General features: G+C 40.8%; 1 protein-coding gene across 3 annotated transcripts in view; it reads left to right on the top strand.

Annotated features, from left to right (window-relative positions):
• Positions 1-19,903, top strand: part of ANK3 (ankyrin 3) — a 348,893-nt gene that overhangs the window by 154,751 nt on the left and 174,239 nt on the right. For all 3 annotated transcript variants that reach the window (XM_062214422.1, XM_062214423.1, XM_062214424.1), the window contains exon 8: positions 9,267-9,365. In XM_062214422.1, the coding sequence (XP_062070406.1) occupies positions 9,267-9,365 (99 nt within the window). The remainder of the gene's footprint in view (positions 1-9,266; positions 9,366-19,903) is intronic.

Genomic DNA, 19,903 nt, shown 5'->3' with positions numbered 1-19,903 from the left:
CACAGGGACAGAAAACAGATTAGCTGTTAACTGGGAGACTAAATGATGGAAAGTGACTGCCAAATGATACGGAGCTTCTTTTGCAGGTAATGAAATGTACATCCTTGTGAACACACTGATTGTGTATAACACTGAATTATACACTTTAAAATGTAGAATTCTATGGTATATCAATTATATCTCAATGAGACTATTTTGGAAATAAACTATTGAAGGAGATTTTCAGTGGCGAACAATAAAAAAAAAATAGAAAAGTAGGTTTTGAGACTCTGAAGGACATTACAGGGAACAGGCATTCAGTTCTGTATTTTTCTTGCAGTGTATGAACATCTGTGTGACTGTTAAACATTAATTATCAAACATGTATTGAATACTTGCTTGGTACCTGAGGTTAAACAGATACAAACTCTTCCCTTGAAGGCTAGAAGACTTCCCAAAAGAGATACAGAGGAGGATGGTAGTGATCTTTGTTAAAGCATCTTTCTCTTTCTGTGAACCTGTTTACTAATCATTTTTCTCTTTCTGTTTATACTAGGAATAGTGGCAAAGCATAAGAATAGGATGAAAAGCAAGTCAAAATGCATGTTTTAAATTCTAATCATGTGCACATTGAATAATTGATCTTTGGATATCATGTTTTGCTACTTTGATTTTTTTTTCACCACAGCTAATAGCTTACAGGCAATAATTGTTACAAGTGGTAAGAATTGGTAGGAAATACTGGATTCCCTCTCAACATTTAATTATTTTAGAATTTCTTTTGATTGAGAGCATATCAAGGAACCATTCTAAAATAGCTGTATAATTTAATTTTTTATTATCTTAAATTGTTTGAGTGATAGCATCCACCCATTCTTTCCTTTAGTGATAACCTCTAGCAGACATTTTGAAAGAAAAGGCTGGGGGTGGGGCGTGTAATCAACTGTGCTTTATACATTTTAATGCAATGGGAACTCTGCCATCTATCACCCCCAAGATCGGAAATGACCCTGCTTTCACTTTGGGGAGTGGCAGAAATGACCTTGCTGTAGTGATTACTACATGAAGTGCACCTCACTGCCACCTCAGCTGGATTTTTCAGAAACTGCTGAGAGGGAAGAAATAGACAGGCATTTCCTGGCCGAGGCATTGTTCCTTCCAGGTAGTATGGACTCCACATATTTCCATCATGTGAATAGCACATATGTCATGTCAGATCCCAAGTGTATCTGTCCTGTGAGCCATGGCTTCCCTTTCTTCTCTCCTACGCTTGCCCCAGGAAGGTGCTGGAAGTCCTCCTAGGCTTAGCTTGTGCCAAGCAGATGCTTCTCTATTACCTTTGCATCCATCCTGACAAGTGTCTGAGTTAGTACTGTCTGCTTTCATTGATTGCTTCATTTCTGTTCATCTTCTGTAGCCAAAATGTCATACTGTCTTGTGAAATGCAGTTGTTTCATACTTTTCTAAATGCTCAAATGATAAGTAATAGGAGAGTAAGACATAACCCTTTTATAGTGTTTGCTAAACACCAAACATTAGGACACCATGCTTATTAACTCATTTAATCCTCATGACAGGTTGATGAAATGGGTACTATTGTTAGCCTAATTTTACAGTTTAGAAGCCTGTGATACGGAGAGATATTTAAATAAATGTACTTAGAGTTACGTAGCTTGTGTGGAGTGGGCGTGGCATTTGACCTAAGTAATCTAGCTCTTAACCACGCACCACCCTAGCACAGTGCTATTGTTCTCTCTTAGCACACCATAATGGTGACAATTGGTTATGTGGTCTACGGCTAAGAAGCATAGGGAAAGCATGCTGTAGATGCTTGAAGGATGCATGAACTTGGGGCAGACGAACCGTGGTAACGATGTGACCTTTGGCAAGTTTGATATTTTGGATCTGATGTTCCTTACTTGTGAAATAAAGGAAAATCTCATAAAACATCTGCTTAGCATTGTTGTATGGATGAAAGGAAGTGAGAGAGATGGAATGCCTGTGAACTCCCTTCCTACTTTTGAGATGAATTTTTACATATCCTCTCTTGACAGTCCTGTGATGGGACAGCGGGGATATTGTGTCCATTGTACTGATAAGAAAATAAATTCAAACAGGATAAGGAGCGTTACAGGTTTCATCTGTCAGGAAAGTGAATGTGGAAGAGTAAGAAATGGGGCCGAGTCTCCCTATTCCCACTGGGATAGGCCTTGTGCTAGACCTATGCAAGAAATGGAATTGAAATAAAGATATAACCTGGATGGAGTTTTTCTCCCCAACCATTTTATAGTATAGGAAGTACAGTAAAAATTAGTCTTCAGTTTTGGAGTTAGACAATCTCATTTTAAACAGTCATCACTATAAAATACAAATGTAACATTAGATAATGTAACATAAAAATACAACATATAAGTTATCATATATGAGTATGAACCTATTAAGCAGTATATTGAATTTGTATGAGTCCTGAGAGACCTTAGCTTAGTCTGGATGATTTGCTTCATATTTTCCTAAAAGCAGAAGCCAAAGTTCATTCTTCTTGGGTGGGATTTTATTCTCCAGCTTCAGTGGTTTGTGCTTACAAAGAGTAGATCTTACAGATAGGAAGTCTGACCTGAAAATCAAGGTGGAAGAAGATTAGCATAGAAGAAAATGAAGAAACTGAGAAAGACAGTCTAGAAATGCAATATAAATGAGAATTCAAGTCCCCACAGTAGGGGGACACAGCAATGATCTAGGCTGTTTTGTTAAGTACTCCATTAGATAATTGGTGTTCAAATCTGAGATAATTAAATTTTCTCTACACTATAATTTGATTCAGTCAAAATTGTTAGTATTTCCAAAAATATTAATATTTCTAAAAGTCAGTTCCCTTCATTGTTGTGTAGCTACAAAGGGTCTTCAAAAAGTTCATGGAAATGGGAAACCTATTAAGGGATGTGTGGATTTCAATTTTTTTTGTGCCAAAATAACTTACTTAATTTACTTTTTCTTTCCATGAATTTTTAGAAGTTCCCGCATATGTATGGTGACTTTTTGGCTTTACCATATTTCAAAAGGATTGAAAAGAAGCAAAAACTACAGAAAGACACTGGTTCATCATATATATGCTTTTTATGGCATTTAAGAGTGAATGATTGCTGCACTGAACAGTTTGATGGAAAACTAAGTACCAATAAGATGTCTGTGTGCTGGTGATGAAAATGGTGGGTTTTGAATAAGGCCAGAATTAGTGAGGCAGAAAGGGCAATACCCAGGATTGGGAACCTGGGATCTTGGCCAACTCCCAAGCCCTGGGATCCCAGCTTAATCACTTAACTTCTCTGGGTTCTTTCCTATCTGTAAAATGGGTTATTAGACTGGATAACCTCAGAATTCCAACCCAGTTAAAAACAAAGACTTCCCAGAGTGAGCTTTTGTCCTAATTGATATGTATAGGAAGATGCCCAGGTCTGATATCAGAGTGCCTGGGTCTGATGTCCAGCCCTGCTCCTGAATCCACCTTCTCACTGATACAGATCCTGGGAGGCAGCAGTCGCAGCTGAAGTAGCTGGGTCTCTGCTACCCAGGCAGACGGCCTGAATGGGGTTACAGGCCAGCCCGATCCATTGAGGATTTGGGGTGATAAACTAGCAGATGGTACTGCTCCCATTCACTCACTCACTCTGTCTTTCTCGGTCTGCCTTTCAAATTAATAAAAATACTAAACATACAGCCACTACGGAAGATGGTAGTAAAAACTCTGACTTTCAGGAACACAAATGATAGTTAAGACAGGAGAGGATGATGATGATAGAGGGTAACGTAGATGGATCCTAACATATGGCCCTTTTGTTACACCATACAATTGTGCAATGTTTTAGACAAGCATGAAGAAGCAAAGTCATCTGTAATTTCACCACTGTGAGATAGGTTGTTAATATTTGAGCCAGTATCTTTTACAGTGCTTAGATACAATAGAGCATATTTTCAAACTTTCGTGTCTTTTTATTGAATAATGTACCAGGACCTGGTAGCAGTTTATGCCTCCTGTCCATCTGTGTTCAGTTAGGGTCACGTGTTTAATTTTTGCATATATTGTAAACTCCATAGTTCATTGTTATTGCTTTAGTTCATTGATTTTCTCTTATATGTATCTTTGTTTTTGCTTTCTAAAGAGCTCTTCATGTCTGTGTAGACAATTTTGTGTTGGTTATCATATTCCTACTGTCTGAAGAACTTCCTTCAACATTCTTTGTATTTTAGATCTGCTGGAAATGAATTTTCTAAGGTTTAATTCCTCTCAAAAAATCTTTATTTCTCCTTGTTTTTTAAAAGGTACTTTTCACAGAGTATAGAATTCTCATTTGGCAGTAATTTGTTTCCAGTATTTGAAGATGTCACTTGTTTCCTGGATTGCATAATTTCTGATGAGTACTCTGCCAATGCTTATTATCTTTTTTCTCTATAGGAAATGTGTCCTTTTAAAAAACAATTTGTGTATTTTCTTCGAAAATCAGAATGACAGAGGGAGCTTCCGACTGCTAGTTCATTCCTAAAATGGCCACAACAGCCCGGGCTGGACCAGCCCAAAGCCAGGAGCCAGGATTTCCATCTTCATTGCCCGGTCAGGGGCCCAAATACTTACACAATTTTTTGCTGTCTTACCAGACACATAAGCAGGAGGCTGGATTAGAAGTGGAGCAGCCAGGACTCCAACCTGCACTCCAGTGTAGGATAAGGGTGTTGCAAGCAGTGTCTGAACCCATTGCACCCGAGGCTGACTCTGAAATGTGTCCCTTTTCCCTCTGGCTACCCTCAAGATTTTACCTTTCCTTTTCAGCAGTTTGGTGTAGCTAGTTATGGAGCTGCTTTGTTTGTTGTTTGTCTTGTCGGTATCCCCTGAGTGTGGTTTAGTGTCTGTCATTATTTTGAGGCAATTGTTGAACATTATAGCTCTTCAGACATTTTTCTGTTCCATTCTGTCGCTTCTCCTTGGACAACTCCCATCAGCTGCATTGTGTTGTGTTGTCCTGCAGCTTTTTCTTTTCTGTTTTTTTTTTTTTTTTTTTTTTTTTTTTTTTTTCCTCATTCAGTTGTCTTTAAGTTCACTGATTCATTCTTTTTTTTTTTTTTTTGACAGGCAGACTAGACAGTGAGAGAGAGAGACAGAGAGAAAGGTCTTCCTTTTTGCCGTTGGTTCACCCTCCAATGGCCGCTGTGGCCGGCGCACCGTGCTGATCCAAAGCCAGGAGCCAGGTGCTTCTCCTGGTCTCCCATGCAGGTGCAGGGCCCAAGCACTTGGGCCATCCTCTACTGCCTTCCCGGGCCATAGCAGAGAGCTGGCCTGGAAGAGGGGCAACCGGGATAGAATCCGGTGTGCCGGCGCCACAAGGCAGAGGATTAGCCTGTTAAGCCACGGCGCTGGCCCTGATTCATTCTTCAGTTATGTGAAGTTTACGGAAAAACCTAGAAAGGAGTCCATCTCTAATATTGCGGTTTTTCTTAGCGAGTATTTCCATTTGACTCTTCCTTAGAAACCCCACATCTTTGCTGCAGTTCTCTTGTTTCCCACATGTTGTGCACCTGTTTCCATGGGGTAGAGTGAATACGGCGTGTCATGTGTAGGACTGAGTTAAGTAGTGCTTGTGTGTGAAAATCAGTCTGTTTTTTCTTCTACCAAGCTACAAATGGGTGAGGTAGAGAAGAGCTGAGTTTACGCTGTGTTTCATGCTTCAGGCTCCTCTGGGGGAGGGCTGCCGTGGCCTTAGGCTTAGAGTGAGGACGAGGGTCCCTGAGCACTTTGCTAAGTGCTAGGGCTCCACCCTCGGCTTCCTCTGCACACCAGCAGCACCGCCCTCCTGCCTGGCCGCTGCTGCTCTTGGTTCTGTGCTTGGCTCTGCTGGCACTCGGGGGTCTTTGTTCTGCAGGTTTAGGCAGTGTGCCTGACCTCCCAGCTGGATCTTTCCACGCATTCTTGCCCTTCCTACTATGGCAGCCACACCGCCTTGGACCCGTGGTTGCACATTTGAAGGACTTTCTTAGATACTGGCAAATTACATCCCAGCAATCAGGAAACTTCTATCCGCCAGGCAGCAAACGAGGCTTCTCTCAAACAGGACTTTTTGTCTCTCACATCACTGTTCTCTTTTGATGTATTAGGGTTCTATAATTCTTCTACTTGCTTAGAAAATGGACAGGTAGCACTAGGCCTTGGGCATAGTAGGGCATAACGTATTTTTATTGATGAACCAAGAAATCAAAATACAAATAGTCCATTGAGTAGTCTGACTATATTGCTTTCATTTTGATTTCTTCCAAGTTGCAAGGAGTGAAAAAGTATGCAGATCAGGTAGAAGCTCCACTGGACAGAGATGGGAAGCAGTAGTCTTTCTACGGAGACATTCTGCCCCCAGCCCAAAGGACCACAGCAAGAGGGTCTAGAAACTGGAAATCAGACCCTGACTCTAATTAACTGCTTCTTACTATTATAAATTACTATTATTATAAAATTACTTAATCTATAAAATTACTACGCCTCATTTTATTTATCATATGGGGTTAATGTTTATCCTTTCTGGCAGGATTGTTGCGAGAGTAAAATGCCAACAGAGGAGGGTAAGCCCTTTACAACACTCAGATGCCTTAGAAACATGAAGCATTTCTCTGGGAAGGCGGGGGGAGTGTAGAAAAATGTGTGGGTGGGGAATCTGAGGTGCCCTTTTGACATGTGCGTGTCTACAATGTGAGAGAGCACATCAACATGGAAGACAGCAGAATTAGGAGGAGTTCTTCCTCTTACTAAAATTAGTGTGATGGGATGAAGGTTAATTAAGTCCTTCTCAATCAGGCAAGGGCGCATTTTTAAAGGGAAATAATGTGTGCGAGATGTTACACACACTGGGGAGTCGCTAGTGTCGTTTCCCTCTGGTGCCCGGGGAGCTCACCTGTGTTTGGAGCACTCCTAACGCGACACTCACCATGCTGCCTCAGCGCTAAAGTACATTCACTGAGCGGTTTGGGCACTGGAGCAACCCACACTTGCAATCGGAAAACACAGCCGAGCAAGAGCGAATCCCAGTGCCGTCACAAAGGTTATTTCCCCTCTGCCACCTTTCATTCACACGGCAGAGTAGTCCTTGGCAAAGAGGAGCAGGGCACGCACAGTGCAAGGTATAGAGTTTGGTCTCCTCTTTTGTAACCTGTGATTCGCAGCAGAAACCTTCAGCCATGGCTGTTAGGTCTGAGCAGGGGTCAGTGAATTGCTGCCCGCAAGCCCAATCCAAGCCGCTGCCTGTTTTTGTAAGTGAAATTATATTGCAGCACAGCCACTGCCATTTCTTTACATACTGTGTGTGGCTGCTTTTGTGTTGCTATGGCAGACTTGAGTGGATGCATCAGACGCTGTTTGCCATCTGGCCCGTGGCAGAGTTCACGTGTCCCTGGTCTAGAGCAATAATGCCAGTTTTTTCTCCCCTCCCCACAGGCATTACTAAGACAAGTTTGTTTTATTCTGGTCTTTTTTTTTCTTTGATTTAATGAATTAGTCACTGCGTTATGTTTTGTATCTGAGAATAATGAGACTAATTCTTGATTATTATATGAGAATAATTGTGAATTTGTATTTCAGCATATTAATGAGAGAAAAAGAATGCACCTTCTCTCCATTTGTGGGAGAATGGGCAATTGTCAAAAAGCATTTCACTAGAAAAGTTTCCAGAAGAGAGAAGTGGTGAAATGCTATGGTAACAGTCCATGAGGATGCAATGAGTCAGACCCGGATTATGAAAAATTCTACATGAAAAAGGACCCAGTCTTCTTTAATAAAAATAGACATGGATGAGTTAGTGGAGTTGTGGAGATCAAAAGAGACTTAAAGAACCTTTCAACCTACTGCAATCTGTGGGCCTACAAATTTGAACAGCCAAGCTAAGATAGTTGGAGACGATGAAAGAATCTAAACATAGGTGGAGTTGAAGGTGCTATTTTATTGTGTTTTATTGTCTTCCTTATGATAATAGTATTGTGGTTTCTTTGACATAGGCATATCTGTTAGAGATAATCAGTTGCAGTTTCAGTGATGAAATACATGATGGCTGAGAGTTGCTTTCCCCTTAAGCTCCTGCAGCAAAAAAAGAAGAAAAAGAGTCTGGTGGTTTAGATTAATAATCTGGCAAAAGGTCAATACTCATGGAACCATGCTGAAGGGCACTTGCAGTTCATATAGTTTTCACTCAGACTTTGTGCATGTTTGCAATTTTTCCTTATAAAGTATTTTTCCCTAAATTCCTATGTGTAAGTATTTAAAAGTGGAATCCTGGTGCTGTCTGCATCTGTAAAATGGGGATTGTAGGTCAGATTGTATGCAACTTTCTGAGGATTATGATCATGAAATGAGATGGTGGAGAGTTTAGCACAATCCCTGACAACAGGAGGGCATCTGTCCCTGGTTGCTGTTGTAGCTGTCATCAAACGATCACTGTATAATGAGCCTAGTTTGTTTAGGATGTAATTGACCTTTGTGAATAACAGACCTTAACCCTGTATTGCCGCTCAAAGATGTGACTTTTCCCTCCAAGATATATGCACTCCAAAGCAGTCTGGAAGCCATCATAGCCCCTGTGAGATGCATGGCGGGGACAACTGTGGTGGCCTACCATTGAAATCAGGAACACAGTCGGAATGTCAGATCGATGTAACAATTTGGCTCTTCCGTGAGAGTAGGTTTTATTTCGTTTTCTTTTAATCACAGTTTTCTGTGAGCTGGGTAACTCATGCCAGTCCACTTATTTACCCAGCATGAGCCTGGAAAGACAGAGGACTCTGTTGGATTTGACAGATTTCCCCATTTGAGTTGCCATTGTCTCTCCTTAAGAACCTGATGCTCCTGCTGCACCCAGGGGAGGCTCAGTCACAGGACACTCCTGTAAGTCAGTGCGCCCTTATCCAGCCACTGCGAGTCAACTGCTCATTAGCCGGTGTGTATCACACAAAGTTACAGGAAAACACATGGACTTAAAAATGCAGGATTTTAAAGCAAAACAAAAACATTTCATCCATCAGTTACTTCGAGTGGTTGAAATTAACTCATCTTCTCCTACAGACTGATACCCTTAAATTCACCATTTTTTGAGTGTCCTGAGGAAAATTATTTTCTGAGAGAATTGTTGGGAAGCATATTATTCATAATAGCTTTTTTTAAAAAAGGAAAATATTGGAAATGTGTTAGGGGAAGTTGAGGAAGCAATGTTTTAATTAAACTGAGTGATATCAAACCTGTGCTTTTTTTTTTTCCTGTTCTTCTACAGAATGACATCACTCCTTTACATGTGGCTTCAAAAAGAGGAAATGCAAATATGGTAAAACTGTTGCTTGATCGAGGAGCTAAAATCGATGCCAAAACCAGGGTAAGAGCACAATTTATGTCCACGCTGATACTTATTTCCAGGGCATACAAATACTTTCCCAGATACCTTTACTGGTTTGACACTGGCTTTGTCTTTGTTGCCTTTGTTTCAGTCGCCTAGGAAATGACTGCTACATTCATTCTTCATAAAATGGGGTGACAACCCCCAGTTATAAATCTTCAATGCGTGTTTAAATAGTGCCTGTTTTTTAATTAAAGCAACAAGACTTAAGATGTAGGATTCTTATTGAGTTCAATTTCAAGAATCACTACTTGGTACTGCGAGATGAGCTCTGTGGTCCCTTTGATACTAAAACTGATAGTTATCCAATTTAAAAACAAATTTGTCTACTTGTATGTACTGTTGGTAAGAATGTGTAATGGTGTAGCCACTATAAAAAAGAAAATGTGGAGGTACGTCAAAAAATTAAAAATAGAACTGTATCACTAAGCAGTCCCACTTCTCGGATACATCCCCAACAATCAAGTGGGGGATCCCATGATGCTTACACACCCATCTTCATGGCAACGTTATTCACAATAGCAAGAGATGGGAGCAGCACACATATCCATTGATGGATGCATAAATTTTAAAGTGTAGTATAAAATGTGGTATATGGAGCAAGAATTCAGCAATTAAAATGCCTGCATCCCATATCAGAGTAGCTGGGTTCAACACCCATCTCTGGCTCCTGCCACCAGCTTCCTGACAATTCAGGCCCTACGAAGCAGTGGTGGAGGCTCAAGTAGTTGGGTTCCTGCTATGCATATGGGAGATCTGGGTTGCATTCCATTCCCAGCTTTGACTCTCACCTAGCCCTGAGCATTGCAGACATTTGGAGAGTGAATAAATGATGGGGGCACAACATATTCTCTCTTCCAAATCAATAAATATTTTTAAAAATATAGTATAAGCAAATGATGGAATATTATTCAACCTTTAAAAAGTAGGAAGGTGTGTTATAAGTTGTGACATCATGAACCTGGGTACATTATGCTGAGTGGACTATGCCAGTCATAACAGGACAAATATTGTCTGATTCCATTTATGTAAGATGTTCAGAGCAGTCCATATCTTAGGAACAGAAAGTAGAATGGTAGTTGTCAGGGGCTGTCTTCATAAAGCTGATGGGCTAGTTTGTCTTCTGTACTCTGATCCCAGTGCAGTCCAGTGACAGGTCGATGGGTTGAGACTCAAACTTCCTTTTTCCAGAGTATTGTACCAGAACACCATGTGTGCACCTTAAAAGAAGCACAGTTTCTAGAGAGGAGAAGTGAAGGTGAAGGTTGACCCCTGATGGAGCATCTGGAAGGGAAGTAAATTGAGTAGAGGTCTGATTGGTTTTGACTTTGCATTGTTTCCATAAGAAGTAATAGTTGGTCTGTAGGGAATGCTAGCACTTCACTGTGTATGGCAGTTCTCTGCTAAGCACAAGCCATTGACAGAGGTCGCAAGGAATACAGAATAGAGACGGATTGCTCATGCCACTGAATTATCACATGGGGTGAATGGTTATTTGCAAATAGAGGGCATCTTTGTGAAGGGAAATTAGGGACACAAGAGTCAAGCAAGACAGACAGACTTGAGTAGATGCCTGGGCATGCAACTGGGGGGTTAATGCGTATATGGATTAGAAATCACCTTATTTCCCACTCGCTGGATGCAGATACCAGTCTCCAGAAGCAAGATGACCTGTCAGTCATTTTGCACCATTTATCAAAGACATGCTGAATTGGCTACAATAGACAGAGGAAAGAGTATGTGGGAAGTCCAGGCCCCATCTTGGGGGCAGGGAGGGCTAGAAAGAAACCCTACGGATTCCTCTGGGAGAAAGTGTCTTTTCTGAAACGAGGTGCACAGGCAACTTGATTTCTGAGCCGCTTTCCTCCCCGGTCAGAGGGCTGTCTTGTCTCCAGCGACGACACAGACTCCTTTGTTCTCCCATTCAGTGTTGACTTGGAGTTGCTTCTCTTGAGTACTATGTGAATGACATGTGGATGGGAGGGAAAGACTTGGAAAACCCAAGGACAGAAAGACCTGCCATTCTCCTGTTGTCCCGCGTGGAGTGGGCTGGAGGCAGGGTGTCATTGGTGCACAGACTGACTTCCTGGCTGACTCGACAGAGGAAAGTGCGGTGTATTCTTCAGACAGGTGAACTGCGTTGTGCTCTCTGCACCAGAGCTTCTCTTCTCTCTGGCTGAAATGACGAAGTAGTGATTGGGTATTGTGGGTGAGACGGAGGGAGGGAGGGAGCCGAAATGTCAGGAGGCCATGGGGGCAAGCCTCAAAGCAGAGGGTAGCATTTCTCATAGAAAGTTTCACTGCCCAACCCATTGGTTTTCGAGAAGATAGATACGGCTGTCTCCCCAGCCAGCTCCCACCGAGGACCTCTTACTGCTGTGGCTACCTTGTTATATTCCACAAACCGACCTGGGACCCATCAGCCCTCCCAAGTTTAGAGACAGAAAAACATCTCTTAACCTTGCTCAGAGGCCAGTACTGCAAGGACCTCTTCCCTTTGGCTTCATGCCCCACATAATCAGGATGATCTCATAGGGATGAAGTTTCAAAAAAGACTATTATTTTTAAAGATTTATTTATTTAGTTGAAAGACAGAGTTACAGAGAGGCAGAGTCTTCCATCCACTGGTTCACTCCCCAAATGGCTACAACAGCTGGAGCTGGATCAATCTGAAGCCAGGAGCCAGGAACATCTTCCTGGTCTTCCACGTGGGTGCAGGGGCCCAAGGACTTGGGCCATCTTCTGCTGATTTCCCAGGCCACAGCAGAGAGCTGGATCAGAAGTGGAGTGGTTGAGACTCAAACCAGTGCCCATATGGTGCCTTACCCTCTGTGCCACAGTGCCAGCCCCAAAAGAGACTCTTTCATTCAAGTAAGCAAACTTGAATTGTGGACAGAGTAATGTATGTAGGATATGAGCAAGATCTTACCAGCTGGAAAAACAGTGAATACGAGTGAATTTTATTTTATTTAGTGTCTAAGCTCTGGTCTCAAGTATGGCCAGCAGTGGTGAAATTGTGGCCTAAGAAAAGTTCACCCTCCTGAGTCATGGTTTCCTCCCCAGTACGAGTAGGGGCATTGGTCCTAATGAACTAAGAAACCTCTCAACTGGAAGAGCACTGGATATTGTAGCTTTGAAAATAATTAGCGGGGCAGACATTTGGCCTCATGGTTAAAACACAGGTTAGGGCACCCACCTGTGTCACACGTCAGAGTCCAGGTTCAGTGTCAAGTTCCTGATCGCAGTTTTATGCTAACACAGACCCTGGGACATAGTCATGGAGGCTCAAGTAGTTGTGTTCCTGCTACCCCTGTGGGAGACTGCATTGAGTTCCTAATTCATGGCTTTGGACTGGCCTGGCCATGGCCGTGGCCACAGCAGGCTTTTAGGAGGAAACCAAGAGATGGAAATGCTCTGTCTCTCTTTCTCTGTGTGTGTGTGTGCTTCTCAGATAATTTCCAAATAAGAATAATATCTGTAAAAGTCAAGGTGATTGGCTGGCATCTGTAGAACTCCACAAAGCCTTGTTTCTACTCAGCTCATTTGAAGGAAGCTTCTCCTATTTTCCCAGCCCAGTAAAGCTGACTAATATCACCTGGCTTGTTAACAGATGTTCCTGTTGATAGCCAAGTGCAAATATGTACTGTATTTTTGAAATAAAGTTGGCAAATATGCTGAGCTATAAATACATATTAAGGCAAATTTTCCAATCTGGACTGTATGCAGTATCCTAATTTTAAAATAACTTGTGACATTTGTTTATTTTTCAACAAGCTCTGTTTCTTTATAGACTTAAATGTGTTGCCAAGCATGGCCTGCTGCTTCTTTCCCCTGAATTCTTGCTAGCATTGAAGGAAGAGACTACAGTGGACAGTGCCTTGTCATTTTCATTTTGCTTCATATCGGTTTACAGCCCAATCAGAGACTCAAGGTGGACGCTAACCCAGAACCATTTTAAGAGTTGGATTTTCTAATGCTATTCCCTAACTGTGCCTCATCTAATAATAGTACTTCAGAAAACTGCAGAGTTCCAGGATGTACATTCAGAACCATACTGATTCCCAAATGCTGCTCTAACTTCTCCCACTGCCAGCCTTCCTCACAAGGTGCTGCCGCCCCCATCCATTACTTAAACATTGTGTGCAATGCTACACCTTGTGCTGAGATGCAGGTCCCACCCTGGTGTCTGTGGCACTTTGCATACATAGCAGACTTCTAGGCTCATATAGATATTGGGTGAATGTATTGAAATAAGATGTACCTTTAATGTCATATTTGTCAGATGTCTTAATTTGTCTCTTTATACAGGTCCTATAATAATATTTTTTTATCCTTGAAATTACTGTCATCCAATTCATTTACAAAAATAAAGAGGTGTTTTTGCACTGGTAGGAGGGAATTTTCAGAGTAGCGCCCACTACCAGTTGTTAAATTCTTATTATTTTGTGAAGTTATCAGGGGACACTTGGATGCCCGGTAATTTTAATCCACACTTACCTTGAAATACAGCAGCTTCTATTTCTCAGATTAAATACTAAGCAAAAGTAAATATTGATACTCAATTTTGCTTTTCATCATATATCCAGAATTGTCTTGATTAAAAATAAATCCCTGAAGAAAATGTTAAGTGTAAATATTTTGAAGTCAGTCTTCTCTAAGAGAAATTTCTAAAACCTTCCTCCTGGGAGGTCTAGTGTAGCTATGTTGCTATAAGCATTTGATATAGTGCAAAAGACTCTAGTTTCCACATTAATTAAGATGAATTTGAAAATATTTTCCATGTCATGCCACACAGATATTCAAATTTTCTGTCACAGATATTATAAATACAATTGAAAGTATTTGTTTAGATTAAAATAAGGACATAAAGGGGTGGGCATTCATTGAGCCGAGCGTTAAGACACTGGTTAAGAAGCCCACCTCCCATATTGGACTACCTTGATTCAGTTTCTGCCTCTGACTCCTGACTCCACCTTCCTGCTAATGCAGACCCTGGGAGGCAGCAGGAGCGATTCGATTCCGCCACCCACGTGGAAGGCCAAGATTGGGTTCCCAATTGGAGCCCTTGCCCAGTCCCAATGTTGTGGGCATTTGGAGAAAGAACAAGCTGATGGCAGCGCCCTCTCAAATGAACACATTCTTTAAAAAGTTAATGAAAGAAGAAGTAATCATGCAATGTTATTTAGCTTCCAAACATCACGATGATACTTTTGAAGAAAACAGGTTTTTGATAGTCACAAAGGGTTTTGGGAACATGGAAGGAGTGTCTTTCTTTGCTCCCTCTCCTAATGATCTTCTACTGTGATGGAAACCTTATTTCTCTTGCCAAATTAGAGATCTATAAGTAGTGGGTAAATGCCATATGTCAGGTTTTCTTGGAGAATCTACAAAGCAGGCTCAGACAGTTATTATTTTAGTTAAGTGCCTTGTGCTGGTGCTCAGAAAGTAATTAAATTTTTCTCCTGTTTTCCCTTAATGTGTGTTGGTAAAGGTCACATGTTTTAGATAACATCAGCTAGGCACACAAGGAATCCATAGTTGTCAGCTATAAATATCTTTAATTATCCCCTATTCCCAAGTATAAATAAATCATTATTTTTAAATGGTGAGCCTGAAGTTGAGTTTTTTTAACCTATAGCATCTTATAAAAGCTATATAAAACTTTTACATATTTAAAATCATATTTTATAGTGCCAACTGAAAAGTTGTCCATAAGGATACTTCATAAAGTGGCATATGATAGAAACAAACATAAAATATGATGACGTGCTGTGCAGATGTCACATTTCCTGTTTTTACTCAAACGTGTGAGAGTTATCCAAGTAATGCTGGAGCACTTGGATTAGACGTAACTTCCTGCTGATAAAACGGATAAACTCTGAACCAAATCAAGCCCCTACAAGTTCCAGACTCTGAAGAACATACCATTCATAGTATCTAGTAGGTGATTTCAAAGTTCCTAAATAAAGAAAAGAAAAAATATGACCTGCAGTCAAAATAAAAGTCAGATAATAGAAACAGACTCATAGATGACTGCTGCTACTCCAGCTTCCTGCTCATGAGCATCCTGGGAGGCAGCAGGTGATGGCTCAGTCCCTGCCGCCCAAGTGGGAGTCCCACACAGAGTTTTGGGCTACTGGCTTTGATAGTAGGCATTCGAGGAGTGAACCTGTGGTAGAAGATCTCTGTCTCTTTTTCCTTCTCCTTCTCTCTCTTGTCTCTGTCTTTCAAATATAATAAACTTTAAAAATATATATAACTGGATTTTTAAAACAAAATAGACCATTTCGGATAATAAGATAATCAAAAGTTAGATTGTTATTGTCAGAGCCATACTACCTGAAATTCTAAAGAAATGTTTTACATATAAGGGAAATAATGCCAGATGAAAATTTAAGAGCTAAATTAATAAGTATGTAAGTGTAAAAACTATTTTTCTTTTCAAGTTCTTTCAAGTTCAATTGTTAGCACAAAAATAATTATTTATAATGGTTGTAGAAATATATGATATTCATAGCACAAAAGATAAAATTGTGTAATTGAAATGAAAATATTACAAGATTCTCACATATGTAATTCAATATATAATATGATATTACAAGTATAGAATAGTCTATAATGTATAATATTATTCATACTGTGGTAACTTAAGGATATATAGCATAATCCTTAGGACAATCACTTCTCCTCCCCGCAAAATAGACGGAGCCAAAAAGTCAGGGAGGAGACAGCCAGTGAGACCTGATTCAATAGTTAAGTTACTTGCTAGTACTCAACCTAAAGAAAAGTAAGGAAGTAGGGACAAAGAAACAGTGGCAGATTACAAAACAAATAGCACAACGGTGTGTAACAGTCTAGCAAAGAAAACAATTGTTTACAAGTAGCCTTTAGTTAAATGTTAATCATGTAGAATGTATAAAATAGACCACGGAAAGGAGTTAAAAACATGATTCTCACTCCTACAAATGAATGGCAGATATAAATTCTTGATAAAAGAATGCTGGATGCCTGTTTTTTGTAATTTTTTTTGGAAGTGATTTCTCAGCCCAGTAGGGGGAGTCCAATCCTTTAATCAGAGGCAAGGCTGAGTGTAAGGTCTGATTCCAGTCATTTTGTTGCCATGTGACCTTGGTTAGGTACACAAATCCCCTGGAGCTGCTTTCTCATCTATAAATGGAATTTCTGATGCTCTTCTCACAGACTTGTTCTAAGATGAAATAAGATAACAAATACAAAGTTACTTGGAACTCGTAAGGCATTCAGAAAGCATTATTTCACTTCCTGTTAGACCATCTCTATAACTCTTTCACACATACAAAATGAGAAAACAGAATTTTTGGTCAAAATACCAACAAAAGAATAGTGTTGTTCTTGACTATAATTGATTCCCTTTAATTTCTGTTTGGCTGTCATTATAACTATTATGCACAAAGTCTACATTTTATTTCATTTTTATTAAATATTTCATCCTGCTTTACATCCTCAATATATATCTACCATTCTCTTTGCTTGGCTTCCTTTAACTTTTCTACAGTGAGTTGGTGTTTTTACTTAGGAAGAAGAAAAGAAAGGAACTCAGAGAATACAAATCAAAATAATTGTGTCACTTTTTGAAAATTTCTCCCTAGTCATGAATTTGTGTCCCTTTAGTATTGGCTTTCAGCATGTTTGACTTATTAAGGATATACTCTGGATTCATATTCCTAGGTGTGATACCTTCATGTCCTGCTCCCTGCTTTTCAGAAAAAGCAGACCTGAACGAAAGTCTTTCGACCTTCATGTTTGCAAGGCTTTGCTCTTGGCTGACACAAGGGAGCACTCTGTCCAGGCAGTAGAATGCAGTTGCCCACCTCACTAATAAGATTACTGTCATTGAGATGAAATATGAGAGCTAGACTAGCCAGTTTGTTGTTGCTCCAGAATTCTGCCCAAGGGAAACTTGTTCATTATGTTAGCGCTTTCAAAATCAAGGAGATTGGAAAAAAATTACTAAGCCTGTGCAATTTCATTTCCCTCCCCTAATGTTACTATGGCAACTCAGCATCCGTTCCTGGCTCGTTCTCTCTCGCCCAACTGCATATGTTGCCTTTCTTGAGGCAGCTGCCCTTGATTCCCAAAATTGCTTTCATGAAAATTTTCAATTGTTGTATGCAGTTGAACTGCCTTTTGGTCTGGGACCCATGCTAAGTGACACTGTATATTAATTCAGACTTTCTAGGGATTGGAACAAAGAAGAATCCTTATTTTGTATTAAAAGCATTGCTCTAAGTTTAGGGACAGGAGTATACCAGTTCACTGCTGTGTGGCAAAGCACAGTATCTGCCGCAACTCTTATTAAGCTTATAGTGTTCTGAATAAGAAAAATGGGAAAATCTTATTAGAGCAAAGTCTAAGAAGCTTGAATTATATTCTTTAATCAAATCTCAATTTACAAGTCACTTATGTTGAGAATTTTAGTTTTCTGGAAAGATTTGAATAGTGCTTCTGAAGGAAATCTACTCAAACAAAAAGGATCATAAGGAAAGGAATTTTCAACCAACTACTAGAAAATATTTTCAAAAGATTAACCTAAGAACACCCATTCCTTGACTTATTCTATCTGCTCACACATTAATTCTTATTAAGCAACTTGCATAGACACGGTACTAATTTACTTCCTCTTTGAGATTCAATTATCCTCTAACTTGTCCTTGGAGATAGACTAGCAGTTAAGAAAAAAATTATTCCTGACACTTGTTAAAGGAACAGTAAGGTAGACTTTATTCAAGGGAGGCGACTACAGTGGAGGGTTGTAGCAGAGGAGAGAGAGAGGACTTGGCTCAGCATACACCCAGGATAGGTGGAAGTTTATAGATGAGGAGCCAGCTGCGGGGCAGTGGTTGGAAAATTACTAAGAGAAAACATCAGGGGAGTGGGCGATTCTAGCTAAAATTACTTGATAAGATTATTGCAGAAGGCAGGCCAGGGTGATGAGATATAGAGGGTGAGGGATGAGGAATTTGATCAGGAGGGGGATTCTCATTTCACTGACCCACCAAGATTCTTACTGACACTGGACTAGGTAGAGACTAGCACTGGGAATTCCAAAGCTCAAGGCCCAGTAAAGAAGAGAATTCAGAGAATCCCACCTAGGGTTAGGTCAAGGGAGAGAGTCTGTCGCTAGTTAAGATGACGATGTGGGCCCACAAATAACTCAAGTACTAGGGAAAAAGTGACAGGTTCCCCCAAAGAGGAGGGGAAACAAGGTAGGAGTTCTAGTGGTAGAAAGATTGCATCTAGTTTGGGGAAAGGCTTCAAAGAAATGTACTGTGAGGCAGTAAGATTGGATCTTGAAGCAAGTGGGAAGAGAGAACTCTTCCCACAGGAAGGCGTGCAGGTAAGACAAGCAAAGTGGGAAATGGGAGGCTGTGAGTACTAGCTGCCTAGAGTTTGTTCATTGAAGTGGAAATGAAGGGAATAAGGAAAGGCCAAGCTGTACCTAGTGCTGTAAGGACCGACCTTAGGAGACTTTGAATGTTAACCTAAGGAATGCAGAATTGACTGAGGAGTGAATGACCCCGTCCCTAAGGACCTTTGTGAACTGGGGGGTGTTGTACTGAAAGCCCCACCTCAGGAAAGTGCACACCAGCCTCAAAGCCAAAGACATGAGTTCAAAATGTGTGATTACTTTAAAAATATATATATATATAAAGTAAAGCAGATATAAAGTAAAAGCAAGGCCTGCTTAATTTCCTTTTTTCCCCTGTTTTTGGTTTTATACTTCATTAAGTGTGAATTGGTCAGTGGCAGCAGCTTTCCAGTCTTACTGTGGATCAGGTGGTCTTACTGGATCTTCATGAATGTAAAACCGTGCTGCTAATTAAAGATTTTGATTAACTCCAAGTCCGGGGTTCCCGCTGACCTGGGAATGTCCCAGCAGCTGGGCTGACATTGCGCACGAAGCCAGGCTGTTGTGACAAGTTGCACAGCTTCCTGATGAGGCAGCTCTGCTGCCAGGATTTTGGCTATTTGAAAAGTCCTACACCTTTGAAAAGTGACAGAACAAACTTGGAGAAAACCCAAAGGATCTGTGTTAAAAATACCTCCAGGGAAGTGGCACTGGAGAGAGCTGTGCTTCAGTGGGCCCCGTGCTGATGACCTTCACCTTGGGAGAGAGTTGATTTTCTCATTGAAGCAAGGTGATGAGAGCAGCAGTGACTAGAACACCAGCACGTCACAGGTTTCCCACTGATGACAAATGTCGCTTTTCTGCCCCGGGTCTTTAGAGCCTACGTGTTTTTACTAATCACTAGAGATCAGAGGTAGCAGCTTCAGGATGGAGCCAAAGGAGGGCTAGGAGTGGCTGCAAGTTGGAGCAGAAAGACTGTCTAAATCATCCCTTGATTGTGTCGCACCATCAGCAGCAGTAACTCCAGCCTGATTCTGACTGTAACCTGTGCCACCTTGGATGAGTAATTTCACCTCTTTGAATCATCATTATGGCAGTAATCGTGAGGATAAAATGATATAATGTCTTG

The sequence above is a fragment of the Lepus europaeus genome, chromosome 17, assembly GCF_033115175.1.
Source record: "Lepus europaeus isolate LE1 chromosome 17, mLepTim1.pri, whole genome shotgun sequence".
Taxonomy (NCBI): domain Eukaryota; kingdom Metazoa; phylum Chordata; class Mammalia; order Lagomorpha; family Leporidae; genus Lepus; species Lepus europaeus.
Note: the sequence above shows the minus strand (reverse complement) of the source record. Positions and strands in the feature narration are given on the sequence as shown.